This window comes from Cervus elaphus, chromosome 21 (assembly GCF_910594005.1).
Source record: "Cervus elaphus chromosome 21, mCerEla1.1, whole genome shotgun sequence".
NCBI lineage: Eukaryota > Metazoa > Chordata > Mammalia > Artiodactyla > Cervidae > Cervus > Cervus elaphus.
In genome coordinates this window covers 46,535,202-46,551,934 of record NC_057835.1, presented here as the reverse complement: position 1 = coordinate 46,551,934, position 16,733 = coordinate 46,535,202, and the positions used below count along the sequence as shown (strand labels likewise).

General features: G+C 46.7%; 1 protein-coding gene and 1 long non-coding RNA gene across 5 annotated transcripts in view; one reads left to right on the top strand and one right to left on the bottom strand.

Moving 5' to 3' along the window:
- LOC122679620 overlaps positions 1–16,733 on the bottom strand; it is a 98,324-nt gene that overhangs the window by 2,576 nt on the left and 79,015 nt on the right. For 2 of the 3 annotated variants that reach the window (XR_006336460.1, XR_006336461.1), the window contains 2 exons: positions 8,039–8,165; positions 613–713 (listed from right to left, as the gene is read on the bottom strand). This is a non-coding gene — a long non-coding RNA (uncharacterized LOC122679620). The remainder of the gene's footprint in view (positions 1–612; positions 714–8,038; positions 8,166–16,733) is intronic. The other variant, XR_006336459.1, reaches the window with a different exon arrangement.
- The window catches only part of ZNF704 (zinc finger protein 704), a 247,172-nt gene that overhangs the window by 176,284 nt on the left and 54,155 nt on the right, over positions 1–16,733 (top strand). For both annotated transcript variants that reach the window (XM_043880467.1, XM_043880468.1), the window contains exon 3: positions 15,409–15,512. In XM_043880467.1, the coding sequence (XP_043736402.1) occupies positions 15,409–15,512 (104 nt within the window). The remainder of the gene's footprint in view (positions 1–15,408; positions 15,513–16,733) is intronic.

Below are 16,733 nucleotides of genomic sequence, written 5' to 3'. Positions count from 1 at the left end.
TAAGAATGTTATAAGAATTCTATTGAAAGAAAACCCATAGAGAATCTTTTTGAAAGCCAAACCCCTTTAAAAATTAATAATAAGCCTAAAATTTAATTTATTTTTGTCTACTTGAACTTTTGTATTCTCATTAATGTGGAATCACCCATATATATAAAGAAAACCTTTTCATTATAAGATAATTTGAAGTGTAATGTAGGAAAAAATGTGTAATCTAAAACAGATCATGCTAACCTCACCAATATATTGCACTTATAGAAGGTGACAAGCATGTCTTGAATTTAAAACAAGGTTACAGAACAGATCATGAAAATGGCATTTGTGTATGTTGTGAAGCTCCCATTGGACCACTGGAATAAGGCAGGGCTAGCAGACTGGCCAAGTGCGCTTAGGAAATTACCACAGTCTCCACATTTGTAAATGGGCAGTAATATCAATAAAGGGACCATTTCAAATAAGGTACATAGGCATTTGGCATTGGGAATGCTCAATAAATATTATCTATTATTAGAAAAAAGATGTTTTTGAAAAAAAAAGATGACTTTTTTCTTTTTTTTAAGTCAAATCTAAAATGAGCAGTTTAAAAAGGAGTTAATTCATTCACATACATACCAGTTTGCCCCCTTCTTTAATAGCATGAGACAGTGCACACATCAGTCCTGCCATAGGTGTAGCCAGAAGTGACTGAAGTCTGCAAGCAGGCCCCAGACAAGCTAAAGATGAAATAAACCAAAGTTTATAAATAGAACAACAAGCTCCATATCCACACCCTCCCACCACCCCCTACATCCCCCCCCAGCCCCGCCCCAGCCTAGAGCAGGGGAATGAGCTAGCCCATTGACCTGCTAACAGCTTTCATCTGCCTAGCTCAAGTGGCCGCTCCTGGGAGGCAGGGCAGTTACCCTGGTGCGAGAGGGGGCTTCCTCTTGCTCCCGAGAAGCCTTTTGGGGCGGCTTGCTTAGAAACAATAGGAGCCTCTCTCTTTGGAAAAAGTCAGGTAAGACAGCTACAATGACCACTCCTCACCCACACTTAGGCCTGTTGCCAGCATAATAATGATACCCACTCAGGAAAGAGAAGTAAGAGAAATAAGAAACAGTATTTTTAAACCTTACTTTAAAAAATAAATATCTAGAGGAAAAAAATCACTTTTCTCCTAAATTAGCAAACTAGAAAACACTCGATTGGTTTTTTCCCAATTGCCCTCATGAAATAACTGTTATTCCCATCAGTGTAGCTGGAAATTATTTTTGTTTAATCTTTAAACTTATGAATTTTTTTCTTCATACATATATATTATTGAAGGATAGTTGACTTACAATGTTTCAGGTGCAGAGCAAGGTGGTTCAGTTAAACATATACATGTTATTATTTTTCAGATTATTTTCTATTATAGGTTATTACAAGATATTGACTATGGTTTCCTGTGCTAGAGAGTAAACCTTCATTCCTTGTTGCGTATCTGTCATTGAGGCCTAAATGGATTTCAGGCCTTGGAGCAACAATGTAATTAACCCCACCAGAAAGTCTGGAATGACCTGACTCGGATGTGAAAGTAAAAGTGAGAGATGCGATTGTGATCACACTTTCCTTCTTGAGTACAGCTGTGGCATGTGACCTGCAGCCTGTTACCTGCAGGTGACCTGAATGACCTGAGCTTCGGCTCCGTTGGCCTGGGACCCACCGCCTCTGCACACATGGCCGGCTCTGCCCAGCCAGGTGCTCCCGAGAACTCAGGGACTGGCTGGCTGGCTGCCCAGACAGACAGACTGCATGCATCCTAAGTCACTCAGTCGTGTCCAACTCTTTGTGACCCCATGGACTGCAGCCCACCAGGCTCCTCTGTCCATGGGGGTTCTCCAGGCAAGAATGCCAGAGTGGACTGTCATGCCCTTCTCTGGGAGATCTTCTCGACCTAGAGATCGAACAGATGTCTCTTGTGTCCCCTGCATTGGCAGGCGGGTTCTTTACCACTAGCACCAACTGGGAAAGACAGACAGCAGCCCAAGCAAAAACCCGCTAAAACATCCATGGGCCCTTTCCAGACAGTCTACCTTTCCCGGCCATTGCTGAGAGGCAGGCAGATGCTTCTGGAATACAGAGAGTCAGCAAGAACCTGGCCATCCAGAGTTCAGGAAGAAAGAGGCCATGAAGATAACACAGATACACACACACACACACACACACACACATTGTCACAAGAGAGGATTTGACATGTCTTCTCTGGTCTTCCAGCATCTGCTGCCTAAAAGGCCATCCCAGAAGGGCACTTCCACATTTATAGAAGGCTTTGTGTGCAGAGAAAACTGTGGATTTCAGCCCAGCCTCGTGGCTCCCGGAGAACACACTGACTGCAATCAAAAGCACAAACCTACACAGCAAAAAGGCCACCAGGGGTGTTCTCGATGCTTCCCGGGGCGACACTCCGCAACCTGCTCACGTGCAGAAGTCCAGCTCATCACACAGAATTATTTTCAGGGGATTTGGAACTTATTATTTAATAACGTTATTGCTGCCATCCCAGAGTGCGCTGATGGGTCTGCGGGCCTTGGTGAATACGGAGCAGGGCCCTAGACACCGGTCCCGCGTCAATTCTGCAGAGATAGGCCAGCACTCTTTGGAGCCAGTAAAAAAGATATTCATGTGAATGATTTATTTAATAGCTGAATTTTTGAGAAATTGCTTTCCACTTGAGGAACTGAATGAATTACCGGGTCTAATGAGCGGAAGAAAACGGCGCAAGATCTTCAGCTGGGCTTCCTGTGCTGCTCTTTGCCACCCGTCGCCCACTGCCCATCGCCCACTGCCCACCGCCCACCGCCTCTACTTGACACTGATTCCTCCCAAACTCTTCACGAAGAGTTGCCCTTAAGCCAGGTTTTGTGCTCCATGTTGGCAGTAGATGTCAGACAGTCGTGATGTCCAGGGGCGAGGGGGAGCGCGCACCTGACCACACAGCGCAGGCGCGGGGGCTGCTGGCCCGCCGGGCAAGGGTCCGCAGGCCTCCTCCCTGGAGGACTCCCACTCCCTCCTCCCACTCCCTGCGGGACTGAGCTGACGATGCGAGGGGGAGACAGGCGGGGCAGGGGGAACCCAGAGGAAGCTTGCTCCCAAAGCAGAGGGCGTAACTTGTGCCCAGGAATGGAGAGGAGGGTGTGACTACCACTGGGGAGCTGCCCTGTGGAAAGTGAACGTGAAAGTGGCTCAGTCGTGCCCGACTCTTTGCGACCCTATGGACTATACAGTCCGTGGAATTCTCCAGGCCAGAATACTGGAGTGGGTAGCCTTTCCCTTCTCCAGGGGATCTTCCCAACCCAGGGATCGAACCGGGGTCTCTCGCATTGCAGGCGATTCTTTACCAACCGAGCCCCCAGGGAAGCCCTGCGGAGCACCTGGGCTGAAATGGGGGCGAGATACAGCGACCCCGCTAGAGAGGGCCACGCGTCTCCTGCCTGTGCTTCCTGCGCAGGCGTGTGAATCTCATCCCGAAGGCGGAGGGGAACCTCTCAGGAATGAACGCCTCCCAGTCCCCACGGCTGTTAACAAGCTGTCAGCTCCTCCACTCCCGCATAACCCTCCTGCTGCTTGAGGCCCCTCCACTTCTCCCCTGGCTTGACTCTCCTGACATCCTGCTCACTCACCCTTTACTAAAGACTTGCATCACCTGCTCACAGCTTTCCTCTCCTGGGTGACATGAGCGACCATTATATAGGCAGCCTCACCATTCATGATGCAGTGACTTCACCCCTCCTCCACCTCTGCGCTTCTCCTGTGGCCAGGCCCTGGCCCTGCTGTCTGCCACGATTCCTCTCTCTCTGTCGAATCTCCATCTCCAGTACTCCACGCCTGCTCATGACCTCCAGTTCTTTCAGCCCTTCCTCTCTCTTGCTCCCACCCACTTGTATTTAGATCTCATTAAGATCTCTGGTTTCTCTGCATTTGCTCCCCCATCTTTCGGCCCCTCCAGCCTTCACTCATTTCCTAAACTAAGATCCCACGGCCCTCTCTGCACACCTCTTCATCGAACCCCCCCCACCAGGAAAATCCAGCAGCTGCCCCCCTACCGCCTCCTGCAGCTCTCAAAGCCCCCACCCCCACCTCTCAGTGGAGCTGTTCTTGGTGGCTGTCTTGTGGTGTCCTGTTCAGCTTTCTCTCTCCTTATTCATAACTCTGATGTCAAACCTTCAGCCCAGGGCCCCGTCCCTGACTCCCCACAGAGAACCATGCCTGCTTCTGAGGAAAGAATTAAAGCAGAAAACCTCCATAAAGACATGTCATCAAGTCCCCGAGCCCACACTACACATGTGGCTGTGCCCAGGCCACCAGCGCTCTGCTCGCTCGTTATAGGGACGATGCTCCTGCCTGTGTATAAAGTGAATTCCACCTGAGCTGGGGACCCCACTCTATGCAGCCTTAGTAAAGACCTTGTCCATTTGTTATCTCTTCTCTCCTGGATCTCCAACTTCTCCATCCTACTGGCCCTTTCTTGTCAGCATTTAAATGCACTAGACTCCCACTTGGGCTTCCCAGGTGGCTCAGTGGGTAAAAATCCACCTGAAGTGCAGGAGACACAGGCAGACAAGAGTTGGATCCCCCAGTCAGGAAGATCCCCTGGAGGAGGGCATGGCAACCCACTCCAGGATTCTTGCCTGGAGAATCCCATGGACAGAGGAGCCTGGCGGGCTACAGTCCATAGGGTCTCGCAAAGAGTCACGACTGAAGCGACAGCACAGAGCCCGTCCATCTGAAGACAAGCAAATACCTTCTAACTCCCTCCAGGAACAGCAGCCTTCTTCCCTTCATGGCCAAGCTTCTTTCCAAAGTCGTTTATGATCCCTGCCTTGGATTTCTCACCTGCTAGTAACCATTCACTCCTCAACCCACAGCAATGTCACTTCCATCCCTACTACAGTTTCTTCTGTTTCCTGGCTGCTGGTTCCCTTGGTCCTGATGGGCTTGGTCTCCACCGCCTTTGACACTATAAGCCTGTCCCTCCTTGAGAGTCTCTTGTCCCTTGTGATCTCCAACCCCTGTCCTCATTCCCATTCTACCCCATCCATTCCTGCTCCGTGACCCCGAGTGCAGATGGGAAGAAGCCCTTAAGCATGTTAGTGGACGGAGAAAAAAGCTAGTGGGCACAGAAGGAGGAGCAGGCTCTTAGAGGAGAATGAAGATGGGCCCACTGGAGCAAGGCTTCAAGCAGGAAAAGCAACACCTGAACCTACTTGTGATGCCGGAGAAAGGAGGTGAAGAGGCAAAATGTGAGAGGTCATGCCTGGTGGCCTTAATTTACTGTAAAATGTAGGAGGTTAGAGTATCTGCTGTTTACAAAAAGCCCTAATTCAAAAAGATACATGAAACATGTTCATAGTAGCACTATCCCCAATAGCCAAGACCTGGAAGCAACCTAAGTGTCCATCAACAGATGAATGGATAAAGAAGATGTAGTATATATTACAATGGAATATAACAGTAGTAGTGTTGGTCACTCACTCTTTGCCACCCCATGGACTGTAGCCCACCAGGCTCCTCTCTCCATGGGATTCTCTAGGCAAGAATACTGAAGTGGATTACCATTCCTTTCTCCAGGAGATCTTCCTGACCCAGGTCTCCTGCATTGCAGGCAGATTCTTTACCATCTAAGCTACAGGTGCTTTATCATCTGAGTCACCAGGGAAGCCCAGAATGGACTATACTCAACCATAAAAAAAGAATAAAATTTTGCCATTTGCAGCAACATGGACTGTCAATCCTAAAGGAAATCCGTCCTGAATATTCACTGGAAGGACTGATGCTGCTTGCCAAAGCTTCAATACTTTAGCTGTCTGATGAGAAGAACTGATTCATTGGAAAAGACCCTGATGCTGGGAAAGATTGAAGGCAGGAGAAGGGGACGTCAGAGGATGAGATGGTTGCATGGCATCACTGACTCAGTGGACATGAGTTTGAGTAAACTCCTGGAGTTGCTGATGAACAGGGAAGCCTGGCATGCTGCAGTCCATGGGGTCACAAAGAGTCGGACCTGACTATGCACGCTCACTCACATACATAGTATAGGTCAGGTAGTTTACATAAATTATTTAATTCTTCCAAAACCCTGTGAGACCAGGGTTCATTATATTCATATTCAGAGATCATTATTGTACCCATTTTATGCAAGAGGAATGAAGCTGCACAAAGCAACAAGGTTTGCCTAAAATCACTCATCTAGTAAATGGAGTTGCTGGGAATTAACCCTCAGTCTACTTGGCTGCAGGGTCTTTCCTTAAGCTCAGCACTAGGCTGAATAGTGGGGGGCTAGGGGCACAGATGAAAGTGAAAGAGGAGAGTGAAAAAGTTGGCTTAAAGCTTAACATTCAGAAAACTAAGATCATGGCATCTGGTCCCATCACCTCATGGGAAATAGATGGGGAGACAGTGGAAACAGTGTCAGACTTCATTTTTGGGGGGCTCCAAAATCACTGTGGATGGTGACTGCAGCCATGAAATTAAAAGACGCTTACTCCTTGGAAGGATAGTTATGACCAATCTAGATAGCATATTAAAAAACAGAGACATTACTTTGCCAACAAAGGTCCGTCTGGTCAAGGCTATGGTTTTTCCAGTGGTCATGTATGGATGTGAGAGTTGAACTGTGAAGAAAGCTGAGCGCCGAAAAATTGATGCTTTTGAACTGTGGTGTTGGAGAAGACTCTTGAGAGTCCCTTGGACTACAAGGAGATCCAACCAGTCCATCCTAAAAAAAAAAAACATCCAGATCAGTCCTGAGTGTTCATTGGGAGGACTGATGCTAAAGCTGAAACTCCAGTACTTTGGCCACCTCATGCGAAGAGTTGACTCATTGGAAAAGACCCTGATGCTGGGAGGGATTGGGGGCAGGAGGAGAAGGGGACAACAGAGGATGAGATGGCTGGATGGCATCACCAACTCGATGGGCATGAGTTTGAGTAAACTCTGGGAGTTGGTGATGGACAGGGAGGCCTGGCGTGCTGCAATTCATGGGGTCACAAAGAGTTGGACACGACTGAGCGACTGAACTGAACTGAACTGAGGGGCACAGAAGTTAGGTTATTGGATGCTTTCAATCAGTCTCCTAGGATCATAGCTATAATTATAAATTGTTTAAAAATAACGGCTGTAATGTATTTGCCAAAATATTAGATGACTGTTAGGGGAGAGAGGTGCTGTTAGAAAGGCAGGTGATGGCTCAAACAGAAAGAAGGAGAGAGGCAGGTAGCTGCACAGCTGAGCCTCAGAAGCCTGGGAGTTTTCGCATGAGGGTGAAGGGGGACCTGCCCCTAGGGGGGCAGGTCAAAGGTGAGCATCCCCACCTGACCTCAGTGAGACTGACAGGAAACTCTGATGGAAAAGAGGACAGAATTCAGAGGAGGGCCGAGGTACAGTAGAGGGGAGAGGGTGAGGAATTACTGATGATGGAATGTGGGCCCCAGGGTACCAAGTGACAAAGGTGGTGGGAGGACCCAAGGGGACCAGAGCAGCAAGTGGGGGAAAGAGGGAGGGGACTGGATGTTGACTTTTCAGGCAAAGTGAAATGGACATGAAAGCAATTGCCTGGTGCCACGTACTCAATGGGTGCTCCATGGACCAGTGCTAGTCTGCACTCTGTCATCAGCCCACAGTGAGCTGGGTACAGAAACTGAGAGGAAGCAGCAGTTTAGAAACTCTCATAGCAATTTGACATGACCACATCTTCCACTGGCGCTAGTAGTAAAGAACCCGTCTGCCAATGCAAGAGACATAAGAGACGCGGGTTCAATCCCTGGGTTGGGAAGATCCCCCGGAGGAGGGTATGGCAACCCACTCCAGTATTCTTGCCTGGAGAATCCCCATGGACGGAGGAGCCTGGTGGACTACAGTCCATGGGGTTGCAAAAAATCAAACACGACTGAAGCGACTTAGCACGCACATCTTCAATGGGTCATTTTCCCCCTTGTATTTGACAAAAGTATTGATCCATGACTGATTAGAAATTTCTTAAAAATTATCCTTCCCCACAGGTAGTTTCAGAAGTACTGACCTGTGTTGCCTCATGTATTATGATGTGTTTGCTCTCATTTTCCCATCTTGTTTGATCAAGGCCACTGGACACCTTAATACAATAGGCAGCTTCTCTCATCTTCCTTGTAGTCTCAAGGAAACAACAGCTAAAATGAAATTGGAAGAAAATGGACCACTTTTGCTACAAGATCCCTTTAGAAAGAAAATGAAGTTTTTGTGCTTTTTAATCACGTTTAACAGTGACTGAATCCAGTTTTCCAAACTCTCAGGGAAAGCTCTCCCAGAATTCCAGGACTGGAGATGTCACTGTGCCCATTCTAGTGGGAGAGAGTTTATTTTCCAACTTTATTCCTTGCCTGAAGATTACCACAAGTTTTAAAAGTAACTGAACTCAGTCTAGACAGCAGATTTCAGTGGTTGCTAAGGGACTAGATTAGTTCTAATCTAAGGGATGTAGTATTCATTTTTATTTCTGTTTTCTTACTACAGCATTTTAATTGCAGATAAATGTCTTTTATGGCTCTCTGGGGTGTAAAACACTTTTCTGTTAGCTGGTGGGCTAGCCAGGGGAGACCGTGTTTGTACACACCCTCCGAGCAGATGGCATTCAGGCATGACGTGTTTCGAAAGAAGAAAAACGCTTCTTGAGGCGTGAACAATAGCCGGGCTTGTCGGCGCAGGCCAGGGCCAAGCACTCAGGGCCAGCTGGCCGCACCCACCCGGCCGGAGACCCGGGGCCTGGGGCCGGGGCCGCCGATGCTGCACTCACCCCCTGACTGCCTCTTCGTGTCACAGGTGCTGTCATCCCGCAATCTGCTGCCACAGTCACCAGGCAATCAGTTCCTCAGATAAAAGATCAGTTGTCAAGCCCCAGAAACTCATTTTCCACATGGCGGCCAGGGTGAGCTTTTTGAAAAGTAAATCTGATAGCATCACCTCAACTTGACCTGACCCCTCCCCACCCGACCCTGCTGGAAACACCTCAATGCTTCCCAGGCCTTTAAGATAAGAGCCTTAGAGAACTCCACAGGCCTGACCCAGCTGCCCCTCCCCAGGGAGGGCTGCCAGACCCAGCTGGCCCTCCCCACCGCCCTCAGCCTTGCTTCTGAAGGCAGTCTGGCCTGTGCTCCTGTACTGACCGGCCCTGGGCTTGTCCACACCCTCAGCAAGGCTACGGCCAGTGCCCTCTTCCAGTCCTGAGCTGGGAGCTCTCCCCTTAGCCAGGAGCCCCCAATCCAGCCACTCCTACCTGGCATTTGTCACGTCTGTGGGTGATGGTTTAGTCACTGAGTCGTGTCTGAGTCTTGTGACCCCACGGACTGTAGCCCACCAGGCTCCTCTGTCCATGGGATTTTCCAGGCAAAAACGCTGGAGTGGATTGCCATTTCCTTCTCCAGGGGATCTTTCCCACCCAGGGATCGAACCCACGTCTCCTGCAATGGCAGTCATATTCTTTACCCCTGAGCCACCTGAGAAGCTAAATTTATGTTTATCTATGTGTCTGATGAAGGTCTGGTTCTCCAACAGAGCACAGCTCTGGAGGGCAGAGTCTCTGCCGAGTTTTCTTGAAACTGTATTTCCAGGAACTATAAGAGCTCTTTGGCCACCTAATGTGAAGAACTGACTCACTTGAAAAGGCCCTGATGCTGGGAAAGATTGAAGGTGGGAGGAGAAGGGAACGACAGAGGATGAGATAGTTGGATGGCATCACCAACTCAACGGACACGAGTTTGAGTAAACTCCGGGAGTTGGTGATGGACAGGGAGGCCTGGCATGCTGCAGTCCATGAGGTTGCAGAGAGTCAGACACGACTGAGCGACTGAACTGAACTGAACTGAAAAGAGCCCTGAGCACATAGCTAGTAGTGCAGGAATGAGGGCTGAGAGCAGAAATAAAATCTAAATGGTCACTGGAGGCTTTGGCTGCTTGTGAGGGGACCTCAAGAGCCATGATGCCAAGAGCCACATCCTTGCCAAGGCTGGAGCATGTGGCACTAGTGAGGAGCCCAGCAGCTGCTCCTCGCTACACAGTTGCCACCTCTTACAGAGCACTTCTTGTGAAGCTACAACTGTGTCTTTATGAAAAATAATACCATCACCACCACCACCACACACACACACACACACACACACCCCAAAAAAGAAAAGCAACAACTGCTAATGCTGGTGCTGAATAAGAAGAGCAAGTGAAGAAACCTAACACTTTCCTCTTTCACGGGGGTTACGTGCTATGGGCGTGTTCATGAACTTGAAGGTTAATAAAGGCTAACACCCATGGAACCCTGATTCTAGTGAGGCTGTATGTTGGTACTCGTGTACATTTTTTCATTTAATTTTCTCAGCAGATCTGTTCTTTTTGAACTTTATTTATTTTTGGCTGTGCTGAGTCTTCATTACTGTATACGGGCTTTTCTCTAGTTGCGGTGAGCAGGGGCTACTGTCTGTTGCAGTGCGTGGGCTTCTCCTTGCGGTGGCCTCTCTTGGTTCAGACACAGGGTCTAGGTGCATGGACTCGGTCGTTGTGGCACCCGGGCTCTCGAGCACAGGCTCAGTAGCTGTGACGCACAGGCTCGGTTGACCCATGGCGTGTGGGATCTTCCAGGATCAGGGATCTGACCTGTGTCTCCTGTGTTGGCGGGCAGATTCTTTACCACTGGATCAGCAAGGAAGCCCCTCAACAGATCTATGTTTTGTCTTCCTTTTTCTAATAAAGAAACAGAGACTCCGAGATGTTAGTAATTTACCCAAGGTCACACAGCTAGTAATGGCAGAGTGGATTTGAAGCCACATGATCTAACTCATTCCAGAGCCTGTGCTCTTAGCCATTACCTTTACTGCCTCTCCCAGAGAAGCCCAGGACACCTCCTTAGCAGATATATAGGGAGTCTGTACTAAAAGACTAAATACTATCTGTTCATTGAGGAATAGTTGTCTCTTAGTCTATTACTTGGGGTTTGAATTATGGATTAACTATCAGTAGCTAAACAACCTACTTTTAGCTTCTTCCCTTTCCATTACATGTTCCATTTTGACATGTTCCTGAAATACAGATTGGTCATCTATCTCTCCCCCAGGTTCAAAAGGGTTCAGTGACTTCCCTCTGCTTACAAGGACATGACAAACCACTCAGCCTGGCATGTGAGGCCCTGAGAACTGGCCCAGGCTCTGTGTCCTCATCTCCCATCCTTCTAATAGGACTCCTAGGCAGATTACAAGGCAAGGACTTGCCTAATTCCTTGCCTGAAATGTGCTTCTCCCCTCTTTGACATCCTGTTCAGTAAGCCAGGTCAACCTGAGGGACAAATCACATAGAGCAGGGGTCCCCAAACCCCAGGGCCATGGGATTGACCCATGGCCTACTAGGAGCTGGGCCACACAACAGGAGGTGAGTGGCAAGCGTGTGATCAGACTTCATCTATATTTACAGCCACTCCCCATCACTTGCTTTACCGCCTGAGCTCTGCCTCCTGTCAGATCAGTGGCAGCATTAGATTCTTATAGAGTCCCTCGGACAGCTAGGAGATCCAACCAGTCCATCCTAAAGGAAATCAGTCCTGAATGTTCATTGGAAGGACTGATGTTGAAGCTGAAACTCCAATACTTTGGTTGCCTGATGCAAAGAACTGACTCATTTGAAAAAGACCCTGATGCTGGGAAAGATTGAAGGCAGGAGGAGAAGGGGATGACAGAGGATGAGATGGTTGGATGGCATCACCGACTCAATGGACATGAGTTTAAGTAAGCTCCAGGAGTTGGTGATGAACAGGGAGGCCTGGCGTGCCACAGTCCATGGGGTTGCAAAGAGTTGGACATGACTGAGTGACTGAACTGAATGGAACTGAAGGAGCTCGAACCCTACTGTGAACCACACATACAGGGGATCTAGGTTGCTCGCTCCTTGTGAGAATCATCCTGAAACATCTCCCCACATCCCTAGGCCATGGAAAAATTGTCTTCCACCAAACTGGCCCCTGGTGCCAAGAAGGTTCAAGACCACTGACATTTAGAGTAACAATGAATATTACTATTTTTTAAAAAAATAATTCTAAGTATTATTAAGTCTTCTAATACTCAACTAAGTTTGAGAGAAAAGAAAAATTGAAAAACCTTTTGTAAACATATGATTAGTAAGGTTTTCTACAGTAGACTCAAATTCAACTTCAAACTAGGAGAGAATATTTAGTATTACCGGTAATGTTTTTTTCCCCTGCCTCAACAACTTTAAATCTACCAGAGGGCCTTTGTAGCGATTTTCTCAAAGTGTTACAAATTCTACTTTGTATATCATCTCTTCGTGTTTAATTATAAGGATTTGAATTTACAGCACCAAGTAATCAGTAATTAGATAGTACTGTACCAAAAGAATTAAACAATGATAAAAACAAAAACACAACTCAGCAGAAGGCCATATCATCTGGTAATGTTTCATGTAGCATGATAACAATGCTTCCCAAGAAATATAGGTTAACTGAATCATTAGCTATGTATTCTTTTGATTTTTTAATTGTTGTTTTTAGTAACTTCCAGTACCGGTGGGAAACTTAAAGGTAATCCAAATACAAAAACACCCTGATTATACTAATGTTTATTCCTCTTTTTGCTCATCAGAAGTCTGCTTTATGACACTCAATAATTATTTTGAAATGTCAGCTTTTGGAAATGCAAAATAAATGCATATTTTATAATGATACATGCTGTATTGATCGTCATACTTAACACACAAATCAGCTTTTGTGTTAATTATCAATGAGACCTATAAAACATAAACGTGTATGTTAGATGTGAAAAATCAAAAAAGCCACAGAGCAGATTGAGGAAGGAAAAACGAAGGTCCCTGAAACCGAGAGATAGAAGAGGGGAAATCCATGACTGTGTGTATAGCAGGTCCCTCCTGGGACGGGAGCAAGTGGCAAGGGGACCTTCTCCCTACAGAGTCATGCCATTTCCCTGCGCCAGGCTCATGGAACTCGTTTCCAGGTTCTTAAACCTTTTGTTAACAAAAAAAAGAGAAGGCTGATAATTGGAAAGAGAAATGAGCAGCTCCCATTCTTCAGTCCTGGAAGAGATGGCAGCATGGCCTGCTCAGGTGCGCCCCCTGCTGGCCTGGAGTGGTCCTGACAGCTGAGCTCGGGCCGGAGCCGCCTGTGCGAGGCGCCCCACCATCTATTTGTATGTAACCGTTTCTACAGCAAGCTTTTCTGCTTCACGCCCCCGAAGTAACCCCTTCCCTCTGTGGCCATGACTACATGGGAAGACTGAGGCATAAAACACTCAGAATTACTTTAAGATGCTTTACATTCTTTCCCTGGTGCTGTTTCAGTAGGTCTCATTTCTGGAAAAAAAAAATTAGGATCACCTTTACTCCCAAGTGTGAGAATCTTATAAATTGTAGATACTGTAAAATCTCTTAATGGTATGCCAAATGAGTGAGTGGTTTCTTCCCTAAGTGTATGAAACTGTCTTGAAAGTTTCTGTGCAGTGAATTTCATTGTGTGTGCTCTCAAGCTTGCTTTCTAGAAGTACTTTTCTCTGAACCAAGTAATTTGTCTTTTGATGGATCAATTTGCCAAGAGAGAGCATAAGGAACTTTGAGAAGGACTATAGAAGAAAATTTCAAACATTCCCATCTTTTGGTACCTTAGATTGAAAGAGTAAGCTTTGCTTAGTAATTCAGCACTATGGTGAACATCAGAGAGCCAAATTGTAATAATTTTTGTAATTTCATGATGAAATTGATTGAGCAGTTCCCCAACCTGCCTTAACTGGGAACCATTTGATTTTTCTCCAAGTCAGGAATCTTTTTTCCCTTTGTTGTTTTGAAGCGATGCTATAAAGTTTGTCTCTCAAGAGTTCATTGCTTTTACAAACTATACAGCACACCTGTGGATGAAAACCACCTTTGTCAAAATGTCAGTTCCTTTATGGATATGACTTATTAATCCTCCTCTGTGCTCCTTCAGTTGTTCCCTCGTTTGAAATAAAATATTCCTCTCTGAGGAGGCGGTACAATTTATCTAATGTCAGGGTACTATTAATGCATACATTTTTCCCTCTCAATGCTGACTTCATTATTGAAATGAATTTAAACAAGCCGGTTTCAATTCACAATGATCATTATCTGATGAGCCTTTATTCAGGGTTAGCTGGCCAAAATTAATGAACCAGAGTAACCTCTTCATCTCAGTGGCTCTTCATGTTAACGCAGCAACTACTCTCTGCCCTAGCCTTCCTCTTGTAGAATGTGGAAAAGCCAGCACTGGAGTTTAACACCCCTCACTGCATTTTCTCCCACCTTCTCCAGCGCAGTAAATGAGTCCAGTTAATGCTCCAGCCAGACACCTGGGCACATTCCCTTCTGCTCACCCCACACACCCTGAGCAGCGGCCAATCCTCCAAGGCCCCTACTGCTGCCCCCACCCTAGTCCATGAGACTCTGTCCCCCTGCCTGAACTCCTAGCAATTATGTTCTAACTAGTCTCCCTGCCCCTATGCTACCTTTCCTAGAACTCATTCTCCATATAGCAGCTCAGGTCGTGATTTTTAAAATATCAATCATTTTACATCACTAGACCTGCTTCAAGCCTTCTGGTCATGTCCTGTTCCACCTGGAATAAAATCGAAGCACCTCCCACAGCTAAAAGACCCCGCATGACCAGCTCAGCACCACTCTCCCCTTCTCACACCAGCGGGTCACTCTCCAAATGTCCAGCGCTGATTCCTGATGCCTCGCGTTCACACAGCTGTCTTGCTGCTGGGGGTCAATTTATCCTCCTCCTCCTTCACAATTAAGCTGAAAGGTCACCTCCTCAGAGAACCTTCCCTGACCCCGTTAAATGCAGCTGTCCACGGTCCTTGTCATGTCAAATTGTCTGTACCCGACATAGCACATTTCACTACCAGAAATTAGTCTCTCCCTTTTTGGTTGTTTGCTGATCCTGTGTTTCTCCTCACCAGCCTTGTGTGTTGTTTACCACGTATCACCCATGCCTAGAAGAGTCTAGCCCCATACTGCGCTCTGAATAAATGCCTGTTAGATGAATGACCGATGGATGAACCTGACACCTCCTAATAGTACATAAAATTTTTAATCAGATTTTTTTATCAAATAAAATTTTTGAGACATTGTGCAGCTTGTGGGATCTTAGTTCCCTGAACAAGGATTGAACCTGTAACCTTTGCAGTGGAAGCTCGGAGTCTTAACCGTGGACCATCAATACTGTATGATTTTGACTGAATCACTTAACTGCTGGACTTTGACTTCCTCATCTGTACAATAAAACTAACAAAGCATTGCATTTTCATGGGGACAATTGAAAGGGGCAAACCTGTGTGGTAACATGGCACAGAGAGGCAGAATGAACAGTTAACCATGTCCCTTCCTGTCTTCCAGGAAATCTTCGGAGGAGCTGGACATGGATAAGGTGACAGCAGCCATGGTCCTAACGAGCTTGTCCACCAGCCCTTTGGTTCGGAGCCCTCCTGTGCGGCAGAACGGTGAGCCTGCCAGGGCGCAGGGAAGGGTCCTCTCACATCAGGAGCAGAGCTGCTCTTTGAGGAAGCTCTTTTCTTTTCCTCTTTCTCTTCCCCTTTTTTCCCTTTTTTTGTTCCCCGGTTGTTTTTTAATGACATAGCACATGAACACACCCGTACTTTAAAATTCAGCCCTGTGTTGCACAAACCCTCCCAGGGCCAGCCCCTCCCCAAAGGCAGTCGCCTAAGCAGCTTGGAACACATCCTTCCAGACTCTGGTCTTTGCACTTACGTGCAGACTCATTCCCGACACACACAATGGACCCTCGCCCACTAGTGGGAAGTGAGCGGAAATGTGAAAGAAATGGACCCTGGAGCTACCAGCCTCCTCCTCATCGTCCCAAAGACCCCACTGCATCTCACTCCTATGTCTACCCATTGAGTGTACATTTACTGACCTCCACCACCTTTCCAACTTATCTTTAAGAACTTGTGTTCCATATTGCTCCAGGTAGGTGGAGATTGGTCTCATGAAGTTACTTCCCCAGCCTTTTTTTTTTTTTTCTGTTTGTTTGGAGGGATAGTTGGACCAAAGAACTCTGAAGATTAAGTATCTTGAAAAAGCATTATCCCAGGCTCCTTAATCCATTCTTTTATTCAGTATATATTTATTAGGTACCATAACAGATGCAGCCTGGCGTGCTGCAGTTCATGGGATTGCAAAAAGTCGGACATGACTTAGCGACTGAACAACAACCATAATAGATGGTTTGAATATATCATTGAAACAGTGTCCATACTCCTAGGTAATGTACAATCTTTTGGGGGGGAAAAAACTATCACAGCTGTATTAATAGCTAGCATTTATTGAGTACTTAGTATGTGCCATATACTAGGTTTACTTTATCTCATGTAATTCTCACAATTCTATGAGATGTTATCACTATTTTACAGATGAGTACACTGAGACACTTGAGGATTAGCTGACTTTAAACAGAGCTGAACTTCTTTCCATATCATTCTGATTCCAGATCTCCTGTCTCAGTCGTGATATAATATTGACTCATATAATTCAATATGATAAATCAGTAGGGGAGTAGGAGATGAAGCTGGAGAGCCTGGCAGGAAATCAAGGAGTCATATCTGTCTGGTTATGAGTTTGGACATTCTTCTGAGCTATAGGAGAGCTATTAGATGATTGAAACATTGGAAAGTTATAATTGAGTATACAAGACAAAAACAAAA